This window comes from Cherax quadricarinatus, chromosome 11 (assembly GCF_038502225.1).
Source record: "Cherax quadricarinatus isolate ZL_2023a chromosome 11, ASM3850222v1, whole genome shotgun sequence".
NCBI lineage: Eukaryota > Metazoa > Arthropoda > Malacostraca > Decapoda > Parastacidae > Cherax > Cherax quadricarinatus.
The window spans coordinates 46,657,362-46,677,514 of record NC_091302.1 but is presented as its reverse complement, the minus strand read 5'-3'; the positions used below and the strand labels follow the sequence as shown (position 1 = coordinate 46,677,514).

Below are 20,153 nucleotides of genomic sequence, written 5' to 3'. Positions count from 1 at the left end.
GCTACTTCCCCACTCGCTGCTACTTCCCCACTAACATAACTGCCACTACCCCAGTACCACCACCCCACAACTACCACTGCCAGTACCCCACTGCCACTACCCCATTACCACTACCCCATTACCACTTCCCCATTACCACTTCCCCATTACCACTTCCCCATTACCACTTCCCCATTACCACCACTGCTTATTAACACGAGTCACCATCACCCCATTCTACAACAGTATGATGTTCATCGAGAATAAATTTCAGCTTTTCTACCATAAAACATAAATTAACAGTAAAAAATGTGATGAGTATATCTGTAGCACAGAAGAAGAAGGTAAGGGACCTGAGGATAACAATGTCACAAATCTTTTTTTTAAGGAAAACAATAATGTTGTTATCAAAGAAAAGATAAATACCATGCCCATGGTAATATATTTTCTGGTCTCAGGCTTGAGTGGCTTTAAGGTGTGCGGATATCCAGAGGTGTGTGCAGTAACCCCTAATATATTTAGTTTTTCCAGGTAGATTTTTGAACTATTATTTACTCGAGGGTCAGAATTTCAACAGAAATAATCTATCATAAATATATCACGTTTTTGGGAATATACACATAATCTATAAGAAAGTTAGTCACATTGAAAAACTATGTATGTGGACCTTAATAAGGTAAATTGGATGCCAGATAGTCATCTTTTTGGAAATGGTTATGGAATACCAAACAGACATGCCCACCAAGTTATACTCAGTCTTGTTTGCTGGGGATAAGACTCAGTACCTGGACCTGCCTCTTGATCTCAGAAAATTGGCTGATACACACTGATTCTTGGTCTCCTGGGTCATATCATACCTACTCTTGAAATTGTATGGAATCTGCCTTCATCTCCTCACAAAGTTCTTTCCACTTGTTTACCACCATAAGACTGAAAAAGTATTTCCTAACATTTCCATGGCTTACCTGTGTTCTGAGGTTTATATTTTACACCACAAATAATATGGTGAGGACTGTTCATCACTTTTTTTCAATGTGATGATTGGCATCCAATTTTACGTCCCAAGAATCATATATAGTAATCATTTTTATTTTTTAAACCAGTGAACACAGTTCCCTCAACATTTGGCATAGTTTAATGTAAATAAGGAAATAACAGCTATATGACTGGGGACACATGTTTTTAAATTAGAGTTAAATTTGAAAAAAAAAAAAATTGGCTGAAATTGGCATGCATACAATACTGTATGTTACTGAATTTTCTACCTTGAAAAAGATTTTTATTTTGTGGTTGCATATATCCTCTAACATTAAGATGAATAATTGTTACTCATTCTATTGCCTATTTTTACATTTGTAGGGGGAGTCAAGTTTTGAAAAAGAAGAACTCGAAATGGTAAGATTTGATTGTGGATATGTTATGTGCAGGAGCCAACTGTTTTGATTTACATCCACTTAAAAATTATATCTTGTAATGTAATTCAATAGTAAATTGTAGGTATTCATCTAATTGTTGCATATGACTTTGCATACAAGTGCTGCTTATAGCAGTATTGAGCCTGGATATAACATATCACCATAAATGTAATGTATAAAAATTGATGTTCAGTGTTTCCCCAGGATTAATAGTTGAACTATCATTGTTTGGCCCTCTTTTACCCAGACTGTTCAGTTTTATAAATTTGGATACTGGTTTGTTAATTTGCACGTACGAGTTCAAGTGAAAGCAGTAGAATACAATGTAAGATCAATTTTTTTTTATGTTATGTATACTCTTCTCAGATAACTTGTTCATATAGCCGCCTTTTATGTTTATCATTGCTATTTTTTGTTACATATATACACAAAAATTCACTCTTAATTTATTCTTAACTCTTTCCTTGGATTAATATATATTCTCCTATTTACCCATTTTCAATCAGTCTAAGGTCCCCACACTACCTATATTAGATATGAATACTACTATGGTAAGAAGACACTATATGCAGAGTTTACCGTTACAGACAACATTTTGCTTTAAGTTGAGCTTTATCAAGGCAGTTCGAAGCGTAGAATGACATGACATTATATATAGAAATAAACAAGGTATCTGCAAGTACAAGTAATGCCAGTCTCCACACACCTCAAAGCTATAAATACCATCTAACCTGTCCGCTTGTCACTTCATATTTTTTTTAATGCACTGGCCTTATCCCACCAAGGCAGGGTGACCTAAAAAGAAAAACAAATGTTTTTCCTTTCACATCACTTCACATATTTCTCTATATGATGTCATGTCATGCTACTCCTTGAATTTACTTGAAAAAGTCCTACTTAGAGTGCACCATTGCCCATAAAAGCTTACTCTGCACATACTGTAATGTTTTATTTTATTTGTTTGCAAGTTTTGCTGTCCAACATTGAACGCTTTGTTTCTTAAAATTTTATTTTTTAAAATGTGCCCCTTTTCTCTCTTAACCCTTTCACTGTCAGTCCTGTAATATTGCAGGCAAGTGTCAGCCCTATAATACTACACCAAAATTCTAGCGCCTTCCAATTTTGTGGGAGAAAGCTGGTAGTCCTACATATGAGAGAAAGGATCTGAGTGGTTAGTGTGCACAGTTTAAAAAAAATCCTACAGCATGCTGTGCATAATGAAAAAAAAGAAACTGACCGTATTTTTGGTTGAAAACAGCAACTTTGCGGTGTATTTTCACATGGCATTTATGATTGTATTCTTGTTTTCTTGGCCTCATTTGATAGACTGGAAGATATATTACAGAAATGGAGATGATTTTGAATAGTTTACAGAGTAAAGTACCTTGAAATTGAACTCAAAGTAGTAGAAGTGTTCGATTTTTACCGATGTTCAAAAGAAACAAATTACATCACGCTTCCAATACACGTCAACTGGTGGGTCTAGCATGCTTTCACAAGTGTGCTGATATTATTTATACCATTTTTTACAGTAATGCAGTAGTCTGCATATGCCACCTAGATGAGTCAGATGTCTAATGTCTGAATACACTTTATTAAATTTGTCTAAATTTTCTCTACAGCATTGTTGGCAAATTGCTCGTTCCATTGGCATTGATTACTAACACACACTCACAGCTGCGCAGCTTCGTACTCTTATAAGTATCAGACTTTGAGAAGATGGTTCTGGCAATCATAGAGGTGTTATGGGTACCACCTGCCTGTCTACCCTTGTCATTTCCATACTAGAACTGGTTGAGCACTGTTGTCTCCAGGCTGTGTCTTGGCCTTGCCTAAATCATGTTGTACACATACATTTTCCAACTGTATAAAGTGTACATACCTGTAAATATCCACATTGCTCTTGGTGAAAGAAAATATATTTCAAAGGCATTCAGCTGTGTTTGTTCTGCTCCTTGCTCCCCTTTACACCCAGGATAACAGGCCTTATTGTCCCTGGGTTGTATTATGGGTAGCCTGTCCAGGAGCTGGAGCTGGACTTAGAAATGAGTTGAGCCTAGGGTGAAGCTGGAGCAGGAAAGTTGTGTATGTCTGTCGCTTATGTCTGGGAACTTCTGATTATCCATTAGTCTACCCACTTTCCTTTTGTCTTCTTTCTTATCCCTCCAAGCTTGAGAAATCCCTATGGTTTAATATCTGTATAACCTTTTTACCCTTCTGTTCTTGAAATCTCACTTCTCTGCTTTGGATTCAGCATCATTATTCCATATCATTTCCAGTCACATTCATATATACTACTGCTGTGTAGACTAATGTCTGCAAATACATTGATGGCGTGGGATGTGCATATAGTCTAAAAATGACTTCTGGAGTCAGTTATTATTTTCACATCAGATTAATAAGCACTTCTTGCTGTCAACATCTATCTTAGATTCTCAGAGTACTCTGCAAACAGTTATATCTTCAGCTTTTCACATTCCTTTTCCTTTATATTCAGTTATGGGTGTGTTGCACTATGAACAGATACAGGAAAGTCATCTGTTGTTAGGTCTCGAGTTATTATGATGCTTAAGGCACTAAACTTGCCAATTTCTTTGCATTTTTCGATTTTTCGAAATCTTTCAATCTTTTCCAGGTTGTTGCTCTTTTCCCACTATTTTTCAGCATTGCCTTAACTCTTGTGAAATTGCTAAGAGTTAAATGACCAAAAAGCTTATTTTAATTATAATACAATTGGGCTTTTGACTATCCTGTCTTCATTGCTGTCAGTTATGGGAAACTATTCTTATGACTTTGCATTAGTTAGACTAGTTGCACTCATGACCATGCTGTCAGTTCATTACTTTTGATAGAGCTGCCTTACTCCCTTTCATTCTACCCACTGCCTCACAAACTTCCCCCATACTCACAACTGGTTCTTCCTAACTCCTACAATATGTTATTCCTCCTTGCCCTATACACAAAATCACAGCTTCCCTATCTTCATCAACATTTAACAATTCCTCAGAATATTCCCTCCATCTTCCCAATACCTCTGACTCTCCATTTAACCCTTTCACTGTCAGTGCCGTATAGGTATGGCTTACAAGCCAGTGTTGGTGACGTATTAGTACACCAAAATTCTAGCGCCTTCAAATCTAGGGGGAGAAAGCTGGTACACCTACATGTGAGAGAACAGGTCTACGTGGTCAGAGTGCACAGTATAAAAAAAATTGGGGAGCCAGTGGTGCATTGTGGGAGTCCCATTTCAGTAAGCCTTGTTTACCATGCTTTCTGGTAATATATACCTCACTCCCTGGCGAATTGGGACTCTACTCTTCCCAAGTGATAGTTCTAACACAGATGGAAGTGTCAGTGAAGATGAATTTCATGGTTTTGAGGAGTTTGTGACTGAAAGCAATGCCCAGGATACCAGAAATATTGCTGAAAACCCAGATGACCATCAACCTAGGATAACCCAAAGAAGTCTGAGTGACTTATTTCCATATGAGTGGTGGGGAAGACAGCATGCTTGTTGGGGAAGATGGTATAGGTAATGAGTGGTGGTGGTTGTGTAATGTGTCATGTGACATCAGCCATTCTGCTCTCAGCACATCTACAACAAAGGTTACCTTCAACCACCCACACAAACACCCTTCCACAAGCTGTAGCAGTTCTAGGAATGTGTCCAGTGACTCAATATGTGTATATTTATTATAGAACAATAGTAATAAACAACTTTTTTTGTTGTTGATTGGTGGAAACAGGTTTTGTAAACAATGTAATGATAATGTTTGTGCAGGTTATTGTGTTGCATAAAATGAGTGGATATATATATACATGACACATTATATTGGTCTCACAGGCCACAAAAGTTACTTGAAAAAATAAAATATTAAAAAATAAAAGAAAAAATAGAATAAAAGTATTACCGAGTGAGCGGCAGTTGCTGATGTTGCCATAAGCGGTTCACTATGTCAACTTTACGCCTCTATATCTCGATAAGTACTGATCGCAATTTTTTTTTTTTTTAAAAACACTCGGAGAATTATTCTTAAGATTTTTCTAAGTTTTTCAAATATTTTTTGACGCTGAGAGTAGGTTTGTGATCAGAGGTCTTGACAGTGAAAGGGTTAATAACTCTCCTCTCCTATTGTTAACTATCAAATCCTTTCGTTCCCTAGGCTCCCTCAACTTATTAATCTCACTCCAAAACTTTTCTTATTTTCAATAAAATTTGTTGATAACATCTCACCCACTCTCTCATTTGCTCTCTTTTTACATTGCTTCACCTCTCTTTTTCTCTCCATATTCTCCCTCCTTCCATCACTTCTACTTCGTAAAAACCTTTAATATGCTAACTTTTTCTCCCATGCTACTTTCTTTATATCATCATTCCACCACCGCTCTTCTTCCCTCCTGCACCCACTTTCCTGTAACCATAAACTTCTGCTGAATACACTAACACTGCATTCTTAAACCTACCCCATACAACTTCATCCCCATTGCCTATACTCTCTCTAGTACATCTGTCCTCCAATAGTTGTTTATATCTTACCCTAACTGCTTCCTCCTCTAGTTTATAAACCTTCACCTTTCTCTTACTTGCTGCTTCTATTTTCCTTGTATCCCATCTACCTTTTACCCTCACTGTAGCTACAACTAAAAAGTGATGTGATATATCTGTATCCCCTCTATAAACATATACATCCTGAAGTCTACTCAACAGTCTTTTAACTACCAATACAAAATCCAACAAACTACTGTCATTTTGCCCTACATCATATTTTGTATTCTTATTTATCCTCTTTTTCTTAAAATATGTATTACCTATAACCAAACCCTTTTCTATACAAAGTTCAGTCAGTGGGCCCCCATTATCATTTACACCTGGCACCCCAAACTTACCTACCACACCCTCTCTAAATGTTTCTCCTACTTTAGCATTTAGGTTCTCTACCACAATTACTCATTTACTTGGTGCAAAAGTCCCTACACACTCGCTTAACATTTCCCAAAATCTCTCTCTCTCTACACTCTTCTCCAGGTGTATACACACGTATTATGACCCATTTTTCGTATCCAACCCTTATTTTAATCCACATAATAGGAGTGAATGGAGACGAATGGTATTTGGGACCTGACGATCTGTTGGAGTGTGAGCAGGGTAATATTTAGTGAAGGGATTCAGGGAAACCGGTTATTTTTATATAGTCGGACTTGAGTCCTGGAAATGGGGAAGTACAATGCCTGCACTCTAAAGGAGGGGTTCGGGATGTTGACGGTTTGGAGGGATATGTTGTGTATCTTTATACGTATATGCTTCTAAGCTGTTGTGTTCTTAGCACCTCTGCAAAAACAGTGATTATGTGTGAGTGAGGTGAAAGAGTTGAATGATGATGAAAGTATTTTCTTTTTGGGGATTTTCTTTCTTTTTGGGGATTTTCTTTCTTTTTGGGTCACCCTGCCTCGGTGGGAGACGGCCGACTTGTTAAAAAAATATATATATACATATATTTTTTTTCAACAAACCGGCCATATCCCACGAAGGCAGGGTGGCCCAAAAGGAAAAACTAAAGATTCTCTTTTTTAAATTTAGTAATGTATACAGGAGAAGGGGTTACTAGCCCCTTGCTATAGGGAATTTTCCAACCATGCTTTAATCTTACACTTATTTTAAGACATTATTCTCTCACCTTTAGAAGTGGTTTATTTTCATTATAAAAGCAGTTTTGTTGCATTTATCAATTCTTTTGCTCTCTCTCTCTCTCAGCATATTCTGCAAGAGTCAATACCACATAACTATTGTAGTGTAGTGAACAGTAGTTGCCTTTTACTCCATTCCAAATAAGATACAATATTTTGCTGTAAACTTGGGTGTATAAAAGTTTTCTCAACACTGGATATGCTCCTACAGTTTCAAAACCAGTATTCTAATATATTAACTTCTTACTGTGATATAAGCTACAACTGACAGTTAACCACAATTTGACAGTTGGATACTGTGAAACAGATGAGGCATTCTTGCTCGTGTCCTGTTATTGACTATTTGTATGTTAGGGAAAATATGTTCATGATGTATTTGTTTATATGTTGGTCATGATATTTTTTTCTCCAAGAAGTCTTTGTTTCACTTAAATTGTTTAATAATAATATAAACTGTGTAATTTCTGAGCTTTCTGATGTTCATTATAAGAAAACTATTTACTGGCATTATTATTATTATAGATCTATTTTATATGAAATGCTGAAATAATATATTAAATATGTTTTAAGTTAATGCCTTATACAGAAGTATATTCATGGCTTATCCTGGAGAGGTAAGTATTGCTACAGATATTAGGCATCTTGTATGAAACTTCCGATCTGTCATTTGGGAAATATTTTTTTTATAATGTGTATTATACTTCAGTATTTTTATCTGTATGAATATTGATTTTTAAGTGGATGATAAACATGGTGGAAGATGTCAGTATAAAACAAAGTACTGTACGCTACAAGTATATGTTTACCATGTTCCTAAACGATTCCTTGCTTTTACATGAATGTCAAATGTTGTTAATATGTAGCTGTATATCTCTGTGTGACATGTAAGACTGCATCTGCATGGTTGAAAACATCCTTCATTCTTAGTTTTTCTCCTGTGGACATCTGTACGTTAATCTAAAATCAAAACACAAAGGGAAGAATGAAATGTCCCATAATAATTTGTGTTTAAAATGTTCCCTTAATTTGTTTTCATTAATCATAATTTATATGTCAGCTTAATACAATGTCTTTGCATTATGTAGATAACTTATTTTTTTAGGGAGATGCTCTGCGAAATTTACTCCTGGCACGGTACTTTGATCAGTATCCATGGTCAAAGAAAGAAACTGCAGAACTGCGGGCTAAACAACCACAAAACGTCGGACCAGGAGGTAAAATAGCCCTCATTTAAAAAAATTCTTATTTTTTTTTTTCATTTAAAATAACTTCTTTTTTTTCCAGCTATGAAATGACTTCTACCCCCTTTTACTATACAGTGGAACCTCGGCTTACGAATTTAATCTGTTCCGTAACCTTGTTCGTATCCTGATTGTTGGTATGCTGAGTCAATTTTCCTCATTTAAATTAATTGAAATGTAAATAATCCGTTACAGCCTCTCAGGAGGCATGGCAAAATAATGATAATATCAACTCTGTGGCTTAGTTATCTATCACAGTTCATCTAATATGACATAATAAACAATATTAATAACATAGAAACATGATATATACTCTAGAATGAATAAAATAGGCCACAATGTGGCAAGTGATGGCGATACCGGCAGTGGCAAAAAGCATCCACCGTTTACTCTCCCACTCTAGTATCTTCCCAGTCCATAACCCCACACCTAGCTTGTGTTTACGATTAGTGGTGAGGTTGTCACATATGTAACCACAGGTGTGGTCAAGACAGATGTATCTATGGATGAAGACATGATCACTGTGGCCACAGTGGTGGTGGCAGTGGCCACAGTGGTGGTGGCAGTGGCCACAGTGGTGGTGGTGGCCAGCTGCCTCACTCTGTGCTGCTGCCTTCTTCATTTCTCTAGTTTATTTCATAGTTTCTAATCACTTCCTGCTGATTGTATGTGAATACTGTCTCTTTGGGCGAGGCATTGTGTAAGAAATTTGTACAATATAACACAAAATTGTGCATCCCAAGGGTCTGCTGCAGTCACTCAGAGCCCACACCTCTTCTTCCTTTTAACCTTAGGTTGGCACTGAGATAGCAGTGGTCTAGCAGTACAGCCACCCAGAGGGTTACCAATTTGTATTTTGAAGCATTTGGCACAAAAACAATGAAGAAAAAAGAATATGAAAAATGTCTAAAAATGACAATATATTATTATTATTATTATTATTATTATTATTATTATTATTATTATTATTATTATTATTATTATTATTGTATTATTATTATTATTATTATTATTATTATTATTATTTTTCTTTTCAACAAGTCGGCCGTCTCCCACCGAGGCAGGGTGACCCAAAAAAGAAAGAAAATCCCCAAAAAGAAAATATTTTCATCATCATTCAACACTTTCACCACACTCACACATTATCACTGTTTTTGCAGAAGTGCTCAGAATACAACAGTTTAGAAGCATATACATATAAAGATATACAACATATCCCTCCAAACTGCCAATATCCCAAACCCCTCCTTTAAAGTGTAGGCATTGTACTTCCCATTTCCAGGACTCAAGTCCGACTATATGAAAATAACCAGTTTCCCTGAATCCCTTCACTAAATATTACCCTGTTCACACTCCAACAGATCGTCAGGCCCCAAGTACCATTCGTCTCCATTCACTCCTATCTAACACACTTACGCATGCTTGCTGGAAGTCCAAGCCACTCGCCCACAAAACCTCCTTTACCCCCTCTCTTCCAGCTGCTTTACCCCCTTTCATTCTACGTAATGCCTCACGTACCTCCCCCACACTTACATTCTTCACTCCTAAAAGATGGTATACCTCCCTGACCAGCGCATGAAATTACCGCCTCTCTTTCTTCCTCAACATTTAACCCTTTGACTGTTTTCGACGTGTAAATACGTCTTACGAGCCAATGTTTCTGACGTATATATACTCAATAATTCTAGCGGCTTCAAATGAAGCGGGAGAAAGCTGGTAGGCCCACATGTGAGAGAATGGGTCTGTGTGGTCAGTGTGCACCACATAAAAAAAATCCTGCAGCACACATTGCGTAATGAGAAAAAGAAACTGATCGTGTTTTTGGAATAAAACGCCGAATTTGAGGTGTATTTTCGTATAGTATTTATCGTTGTATTCGCGTTTTCATGGTCTTAGGGGATAAAATGGAAAACATATTACAGAAATAGAGATGATTTTCATTACTTTGACAATGAAAACGACCTTGAAACTGAGCTCAAAGTAGCGGAAATGTTCGATTTTTACCAATGTTCAGGAGTAAATAAATCACACCACACGTCCAATACACGTCAACTGGGGAGTCTAATATTCTTTCACTAGTGCACTGATATTATTTATACCATTTTTACAGTAATGCAGTAGTCTGCATAACTAAATTTTGTATTTTTTTGTATGAATAAAAAATCAAAATAAAAAGCAATAATAATATAAGAGGGGCCTAGAGATGTGACTAATGAACAGAACATATGTTATTTTAGTGCCACGAATGTCTACCTTGTTTATTCTGGACCCTATTTTGAAATTGGCATCTTTTTTAGTTTGTGTGAAATTGGCCAAATTGCCAATTTCTGACCACCATATTAGGTAGTCCAAATTAGTAAATGGGAGGTTTCTTGTACTCAGCTGATAGATAAAATGGAGTTCTAAAGAAATAGCTATGAGTTTGGTCAACTGGAACAATGGAATTGGCTGAAAATAGGGCTCAAAGTCGGCGAAATCGCCGATACGCATATGTTGCCGAGACCGCTAACTTCGCGGGAGCATAATTCCATGAGTTTTCGACCAAATTTCGAACTTTTGGTGTCATTACCATCGGGAAAAGATTCTCTATCATTTCATAAGAAAAAAAATTTTTTTTTTCTTTTTTCAAAAATTGAGCGACATAGAATGACAGTTTCAGAGAGGGGCCTGAAACAGTCAAAGGGTTAAAAGTTCCTCAAATTATTCTCGCCATCTACCTTATTCCTCCATCTCCCAATCTACTAACTCTCCTACTCTGTTTTTAACTGACAAATCCATACTTTCCCTAGGCTTTCTTAACTTGTTTAACTCACTCCAAAATTTTTTCTTATTTTCATTAAAATTTCTTGACAGTGCCTCTCCCACTCTATCATCTGCTCTCCTTTTGTACTCTCTCACCACTCTCTTCACCTTTCTTTACTCTCCATATACTCTGCTCTTCTTATAACACTTCTGCTTTGTAAAAAGAATAAGAAGAAGAAAATTGTCAAAGTGGGAAGTCTGAATGTGCGTGGATGTTTTGCAAATGATAAGAAAGAGATGATTGTGGATGTTATGAATGAGAAGAAGCTGGATGTCCTGGCTTTAAGTGAAACAAAGCTGAAGGGGGTGGGAGAGTTTCAATGGAGAGGAATAAATGGGATTAGGTCAGGGGTTTCAAATAGAGTTAGAGCTAAACAAGGAGTAGCAATAATGTTGAAGGATAAGCTATGGCAGGAAAAGAGGAACTATAAATGTGTTAATTCAAGGATTATGTGGAGTAAAATAAAGATTGGATGTGAAAAGTGGGTTATAATAAGCGTGTATGCACCTGGAGAAGAGAGAAGTGTAGAGGAGAGAGAGAGATTTTGGGAAATGTTGAGTGAATGCATCTAACACACTCATACACGCTTGCTGGAAGTCCAAGCCCCTCGCCCACAAAATGCCCTTTAACCCCCCTCCCTCCAACCTTTTCGAGGACGATCCCTACCTCGCCTTCCATCCCCTACAGATTTACACGCTCTCCATGTCATTCTATGTACTTTGCTCAATTCTCTCTAAATGACCAAACCACCTCAATAACCCTTCTTCAGCCCTCTGACTAATACTTTTGTTAACTCCACACCTTCTCCTAATTTCCACACTCCGAATTTTCTGTATAATATTTACACCACACATTGCCCTTAGACAGGACATCTCCACTGCCTCCAACCATCTCCTCGCTGCAGCATTTACAACCCAAGCTTCACACCCATATAAGAGTGTTGGTACTACTATACTTTGATACATTCCCTTCTTTGCCTTCATAGATAGCGTTTTTTTGTCTACACATGTACCTGAATGCACCACTCGCCTTTTTTTCCTTCATCAGTTCTATGATCAACCTCATCCTTCATGAATCCATCCGCTGACACGTCAACTCCCAAATATCTAAAAACATTCACTTCTTCCATACTCCTCCTCCCCAGTTTAATATCCAATTTTTCTTTATCTAAATCATTTGATACCCTCATCATCTTACTCTTTTCTATGTTCACTTTCAACTTTCTACCTTTACACACACTCCCAAACTCGTCCACTAACCTTTGCAATTATTCTTTAGAATCTCCCATAAGCACAGTATCATCAGCATATAATAACTGTGTCAATTCCCATTTTGTATTTGTTTCCCCATTATTTAATCCCACCCTTGTCCCGAACACCCTAGCATTTACTTCTTTTACAACCCTATCTATAAATATATTAAACAACCATTGTGACATATATATTATAATTATTATTATTAAAAACTTTATCTATGGAGGCAAAGAAGGGAATGTATAAAAGTATAGTAGTACCAACACTCTTATATGGGTGTGAAGCTTGGGTTGTAAATGCTGCAGCAAGGAGGAGGTTGGAGGCAGTGGAGATGTCCTGTCTGAGGGCAATGTGTGGTGTAAGTATTATGCAGAATATTCAGAGTGTGGAAATTAGGAGAAAGTGTGGAGTTAATAAAAGTATTAGTCGGAGGGCTGAAGAGGGGTTGTTGAGGTGGTTTGGTCATTTAGAGAGAATGGATCAAAGTAGAATGACATGGACAGCATATAAATCTGTAGAGGAAGGAAGGAGGGGTAGGGGTCGTCCTTGAAAAGGTTGGAAGGAAGGGGTAAAGGAGGTTTTGTGGGTGAGGGGCTTGGACTTCCAGCAAGCGTGCATGAGCGTGTTAGATAGGAGTGAATGGAGACGAATGATACTTGGGACCTGACGAGCTGTTGGTGTGTGAGCAGGGTAATATTTAGTGAAGGGATTCAGGGAAACCAGTTATTTTTATATAGTAGGACTTGAGTCCTGGAAATGGGAAGTACAATGCCTGCACTTTAAAGGAGGGGTTTGGGATATTGGCAGTTTGGAGGGATATGTTGTGTATCTTTATGCGTATATGCTTCTGAGCTGTTGTATTCTGAGCATCTCTGCAAAAACAGTGGTTATGTTTGAGTGAGGTAAAAGTGTTGAATGATGAAAGTATTTTTTTGGGGGGATTTTCTTTCTTTTTGGGTCACCCTGCCTTGTTGGGAAACGGCCGACTTGTTAAAAAAAACTTATTATTATTATTATTATTTTTTTTTTTTTTTTTTTTTTTTTTAAAAAAGTTGGCCGTCTCCCACCAAGGCAGGGTGACCCAAAAAAGAAAGAAAATCCCCAAAAAGAAAATACTTTCATCATCATTCAACACTTTCACCACACTCACACATTATCACTGTTTTTGCAGAGGTACTCAGAATTCAACAGTTTAGAAGCATATACGTATAAAGATACACAACATATCCCTCCAAACTGCCAATATCCCAAACCCCTCCTTTAAAGTGCAGGCATTGTACTTCCCATTTCCAGGACTCAAGTCCGACTATATGAAAATAACTGGTTTCCCTGAATCCCTTCACTAAATATTACCCTGCTCACACTCCAACAGATCGTCAGGTCCCAAGTATCATTCGTCTCCATTCACTCCTATCTAACACGCTCATGCACGCTTGCTGGAAGTCCAAGCCCCTTGCCCACAAAACCTCCTTTATCCCCTCTTTCCAACCCTTTCGAGGACGACCCCTACCCCTCTTTCCTTCCCCTATAGATTTATATGCATTCCATGTCATTCTACTTTGATCCATTCTCTCTAAATGACCAAACCACCTCAACAACCCCTCTTCTGCTCTCTGACTAATGCTATTATTAACTCCACACCTTCTCCTAATTTCCACACTCCGAGTTTTCTGCATAATATTTACACCACACATTGCCCTTAGACAGGACATCTCCACTGCCTCCAACCGTCTCCTCGCTGCTGCATTTACCACCCAAGCTTCACATCCATATAAGAGTGTTGGTACTACTATACTTTCATACATTCCCTTCTTTGCCTCCATAGATAACGTTTTTTGATTCCACATATACCTCAACGCACCACTCACCTTTTTTTCCTCATCAATTCTATGATTAACCTCATCCTTCATAAATCCATCCGCCGACACGTCAACTCCCAAGTATCTGAAAACATTCACTTCTTCCATACTCCTCCTCCCCAATTTGATATCCAATTTTTCTTTATCTAAATCATTTGATACCCTCATCACCTTACTCTTTTCTATGTTCACTTTCAACTTTCTACTTTACACACATTCTCAAACTCATCCACTAACCTTTGCAATTTTTCTATAGAATCTCCCATAAGCATGGTATCATCAGCAAAAAGTAACTATGTCAATTCCCATTTTGAATTTTATTCCCCATAATTTAATCCCACCCCTCTCCCGAACACCCTAGCATTTACTTCTTTTACAGCCCCATCTATAAATATATTAAACAACCATGGTGACATTACACATCCCTGTCTAAGACCTACTTTTACCGGGAAGTATTCTCCCTCTCTTCTACACACTCTAACCTGAGCCTCACTATCCTCATAAAAGCTCTTTACAGCATTTAGTAACTTACCACCTATTCCATAAACTTGCAACATCTGCCACATTGCTCCTCTATCCACTCTATCATATGCCTTTTCTAAATCCATAAATGCAATAAAAACTTCCCTACCTTTATCTAAATACTGTTCACATATATGCTTCAATGTAAACACTTGATCTACACATCCCCTACCCACTCTGAAACCTCCTTGCTCATCCGCAATCCTACATTCTGTCTTACCTCTAATTCTTTCAATTATAACTTTCCCCTACGAAAGTTTCTCCCATTTAGTAATATATACAGGAGAAGGGGTATACAGTCGCCTCTTACAACACGCATGACTTACGGAGGAAGAATTCTATTTAAACAAGAACCTAGAAAGAAAATAGAAGAAAACCCAAAGGGGTGTGTATATATATGCTTGTACATGTATGTGTAGTGTGACCTAAATGCAAGTAGAAGTAGCAAGACATACTGAAATCTTGCAGTACAGGCTTCAGTTTTGCACTCAAACTTATTCCTCTATAATTTTTACAATCTCTTTTATTATTATTATTTATTATTTATTATTATTATTTATTATTATTTATTATTTATTATTATTATTTATTATTTATTGTTATTTATTATTTATTATTATTATTATTTATTATTATTACTATTTTTTATTATTACTATTATTATTATTAATTTATGGAACTGGAGCACAGATCCAATTCCCTAGGTCAAGAGCTCATCACTATGTACACACTAATAATAATATTATTATAACAACAACAATAATAATAATAATAATATTAACAGTAAGGAGGAACTTCAAAAGGCTGCCAGTAGTTGATGCCACCATCAGCAAAACATTGGTAACCACTGCTAGTACACTTTTCACCTGTCTAGACTTAAGTAGTCTATTAGTATTAGGTTAAGTCTGCCTGAAATGCCTCTGCATGATAGTGGCTTTCTTTGCTCCAATCATTATGATAAGTAAACACACATTGTAACCTTTGCAAAGAAATAAATATTTTATTTACATATTTATTTAAGGAACCTCCCTTGAGGGGGAAATTCGCATCCTGAAATTTCCTTCGTATCCAGAAGCAAAAAATCGACTGAATGACGGTTCGTATCCTGAAAAATTCGCATGGGGGCATTCGTAAGCTGAGGTTCCACTGTATTTGTTATTTACACAATGTATTTTTTATCTCATTGAAACTAGGCTCATAATTTAAAGCAGTGAAAGAAATTTAGTCTCGCCATGATGTATCACAAATGACTAGTTCAATACTTTGGTATTTTAATAGTTATGTCAAGACTTTTCCGACAAAAAATGCTATAAAAGGTTCTCTGTATACCAGAAATGGAAAGTGTTTTCCAATCTAACATTAAGAATTAGGATATTATCAGTGATTAGAAAAAATCTGTACTTCTCTTGTTGTAAATTTTGTGTTACTTTCATCGGTAACCAAAAGGATAGTGTTGTTTTTTTCTGTCAAATCTGTATCAGTTATTATATTGAGATTCTGAATTATTCTTCATTATTTCCTACCAGATGTAGTGCAGCGACGATCAGGAAAATCCTTGGCTGATGTTCAGTGTGATCTAGCTAAAAAAGGGGCAGCGGTTCTAGTAGTGGACCTCGTGATGAAAAGCCAGAACCGTCACCGTATTTTTGTGGAGGCGGTGGAACTGGGCATCGCACTCCTAGAGGGTGGTAATAGAGAAATACAGGACATGCTGTATAATAAACTCCGGGAGAGCGATAAATGTCAAAACTTTTTTAAGGTAATGGTTCATGTAATTGATGAAGCAGCATTTTTTAATTATATAGTATATGAAAATGTTACAACTTTACACACTTCTCAAGTCTGGCTAACCGGTTTCCCCGAATCCTTTCACAAATATTACCTTGCTCACACTCCAGTAGCATGTCAAGTCTCAAAAACCATTTACCTCCATTCACTCCTAATACTCTCACACATGCCTGGTGGATGTTCAGGCCTTTCACACACAAAACCTCTTTCACTTTTCCCAACAAACTGTTCTCATCAGCCTTATATTATATCTTATGTACAGGTTGACCATCACTGATCAGGCATCAACGGGACCTGTATTGTGCCGGATTAATGATTTTACCAGTTTACAGAGTGGTTAGGTTGGAATACAATTAATCCAATAGCGATATTTATGCATCAGTGGTTTTGCCCACTTTACTCCCTATCTTTGGTCCATTCCATTGTTCCAGGCAACCAGGCTCATAGTTATTTCACTAGTATTCTTTCTATTCTGTCGATTGAATACAAGAAACCACCCATTTACCTATTTCAACTACCCAATAAAGTGAGTAGAAATCAGTAATTTGGCCAATTTCACACAAATTTCAAGAGATGCAAATTTCAAAATAGGTTGCAGAATAAACAGTGCAGACATTCCTGGTACTAGAATAACATTTTCTCTGTTAGTCATGTCTCTAGGTCCCTCTTATATTACGCTTGCTTTCCATTTTGAATTTTATTTACACAAAAAATAGAAGATTTACTGTTATGCAGACTACTGCATTATTGTAATTTCATTTTTTTTAACACATCGGCCATTTCCCACCGAGGCAGGTTAACCCAAAAAGAAAGGAAACCCCCAAAAAGAAAGAAAAGACTTTCATCATCATTCAGCACTTTCACCATCATTCATACATAATCACTGTCTTTGCAGAGGCACTCAGATATGACAATTTAGATGTCCCTCCAAACACCCAATATCCCAAACCCCTCCTTTCAAGTGCAGGCATTGTACTTCCCACCTCCAGGACTCAAGTCCAACTAATAATTGTATAAATAATGTCAACCCATTCATGACTGCTCAATTTCAAGGTACTTTCTGTCCTGCAACCAACCAGAATCATCTCTATTTCTGTATTATATCGTCCATTCTATCAATTGAGACCAAAAAACTGAGAATACAACCATAGAAACCATATGAAAATACGCTGCAAAGTCACTGTTTTACATCAAAAACACTGTTTTTTTTTCTCATTATGCACTGAGTTCTTGTTTTATATAGTGCACACTTACCTATTCTCTCATAAGTAGGCCCAGATTTACTGGTAACAGTTTATCTGAGAGTGCTGAGCTCATGGCATCATACTATGGGACCAACAGTGTCTTCAAAGCCACTTTGTCTTTTATGGACAATGTACGGTGTTTGCACTTTACACAATGAGAAACATTTCCTTTATTCATTGGAACCATGGCTAGGGCTAAAAGTAAGCAGGTTATAACAATAAATGGAGAAAAACAAATTTGAATGACTTATGCAGCACCAAATATTAGCAGCAGGTTGGTGCAGCGACTCCAGAAATTTGAAATTACGCTTGCCAAAATTAGTGCCGGATTACTGGTGGAACCTGATTAGTGATGGCCAACCTGTTCTTATTTATCCTGTTTTTCTTAATATAAGTTTAATTATTACCAAACCTCTTTCTGTCATAATTCAATTAATCCCCATTATCATTCTCTCCAAGCCCTCCAGACTCGCATACTATATCATCTACAACAGTTTCTCATTCTCTGGCATTAAAATTCCAACAACATTTATTTTCTCAGCTGGTTCAAGGCACCCTAAACTTGAAATTCCCACAGCTATTTTTTTAGCACCTTTCTTGCTATTCCCCATAATACTCATTAAAAACACTTATTGTATACTTTGACAAAGAGAAAGAAAATTACCAGTAATATCTAGTTGATGCATATTTAGTACTACAGTATTACAGTAAATTTTATTCATTAGGATGTTTATATCAACAAACTTTAGCATGATTTTTTTTAGTGTAATTATTTTCACGACCAGCAAATGCTTCCTCAGTTTGCAATGAATATTCTCTGTAGTATATAATGTCTTTAGTTGATTAACATTAGTTGATTTATTGTTTTTTATTGTCTCTATTGTTTGATTTACATGCTAAAAAAAAATACATCATTAACACATTACTGTAATGAAGGTGTTTGACAATAAAATGGATGAAGCTCAGCAAGAGATCAAGAATACTGTCACTGTCAACACCTCAGACCTGAGTGCCAAGAACACTGATGACAAGGATGGACAAAAGGAAGGAGAAAAGTCAAATAGAAAAAAAGGAGGTGAGTAATCTGGTGATTTTTATGAAACTTTAATTACATTAATATGTGTACAAAGCAACTGTCCAGGGAGGTACTACCGTCCTGCCAAGTGAGCATAAAACGAAAGCCCATAATTGTTTTACATGATGGTAGGATTGCTGATGTCTTTTATGTGTCTCATAAACATGCAAGATTTCAGGTACCTCTTGCTACTTCTACTTACACTTAGTTCACACTACACATGCATGTACAAGCATATATATACACACTCCTCTGGGTTTTCTTCTATTTTCTTACTAGTTCTTGTTTATTTCCTCATATCTCCATGGGGAAGTGGAATAGAATTCTTCCTCTGTAAGCCATGCGTGTCATAAGAGGCGACTAAAATGCCGAGAGCAGAGAGCTAGTAACCCCTTCTCCTGTATACATTACTAAAGTTATGAAGAGAAACTTTTGTTTTATTTTCTTTTTGGGCCACCCTGCCTCGGTGGGATACGGCCAGTTTGTTGAAAGAGGAAAATGTATACAAAGATTAGTTTGTCTGATTTTTTCTAAGGAATGCAGTACATTGAGACGAACAATAAAAATAGGTATGAGCAAGTCATTAATACCTAGAGTAAAGAAATGGGTTTAGATTAGAAACTAGATTAAAGATCTTACTTCACAATGGAATTAGACAAGTATGTGTTCAGTCAATCCCCATGGAATCTGCAAGATTATGTTCATAGAGGTCTCAGTGATTGCAAGACTTCCTGTTACCACTATACTCTTTCCTCGCTCATTAACAAATGATGAAAAAATCTTGGAGAAATAGTCATTAGAGAAACATGGATGAAATGCTTGGAGAGCAAAAGTGTGCTTGCTAACTAGAAAATGGTTTGGATTTTGATCAGCAAATTCTTGTTTATCAAATCTATTTATCCTTAAACTGGGTGCAACATGTGTATATATATATATATAATCTGGCCAACAGGGCACAGTGTGTACAGGCAGGCCTTGCTTTACAGTGCTGCACTTTACAGTGTTTTGCTAATGCAGCTGTTTTCAGTTACAGGTACAACTTTGATTTTTCGGACCTTTGGTTCCAAAGCCTTTCCGGATTACTGATTTTTCCACCTTTAGAGAGCACAGTATTCTTTGGTCTTGGGGTTGGATAAGTGATGTACAGTTTGGTGGTAAATGCACTGCCATGGGAATTTCAAGTTCCTGCTCACAAATTTGTATGGTTCTGGACCATCAGTGTCGGGAAAATCAATGTTGTACCTGTATACCCATTCTTCGTTTATTCAGACTTCCTACACTAAATATAT

General features: G+C 36.8%; 1 protein-coding gene across 16 annotated transcripts in view; it reads left to right on the top strand.

Moving 5' to 3' along the window:
- The window catches only part of Itpr (Inositol 1,4,5,-trisphosphate receptor), a 590,630-nt gene that overhangs the window by 432,306 nt on the left and 138,171 nt on the right, over positions 1–20,153 (top strand). For 13 of the 16 annotated variants that reach the window (XM_070084085.1, XM_070084080.1, XM_070084084.1 and 10 more), the window contains 4 exons: positions 1,339–1,374; positions 8,182–8,293; positions 16,284–16,516; positions 18,726–18,864. In XM_070084085.1, coding sequence (XP_069940186.1) covers positions 1,339–1,374; positions 8,182–8,293; positions 16,284–16,516; positions 18,726–18,864 — 520 coding nt within the window. The remainder of the gene's footprint in view (positions 1–1,338; positions 1,375–8,181; positions 8,294–16,283; positions 16,517–18,725; positions 18,865–20,153) is intronic. The other 3 variants (XM_070084086.1, XM_070084081.1, XM_070084076.1) reach the window with 1 other exon arrangement.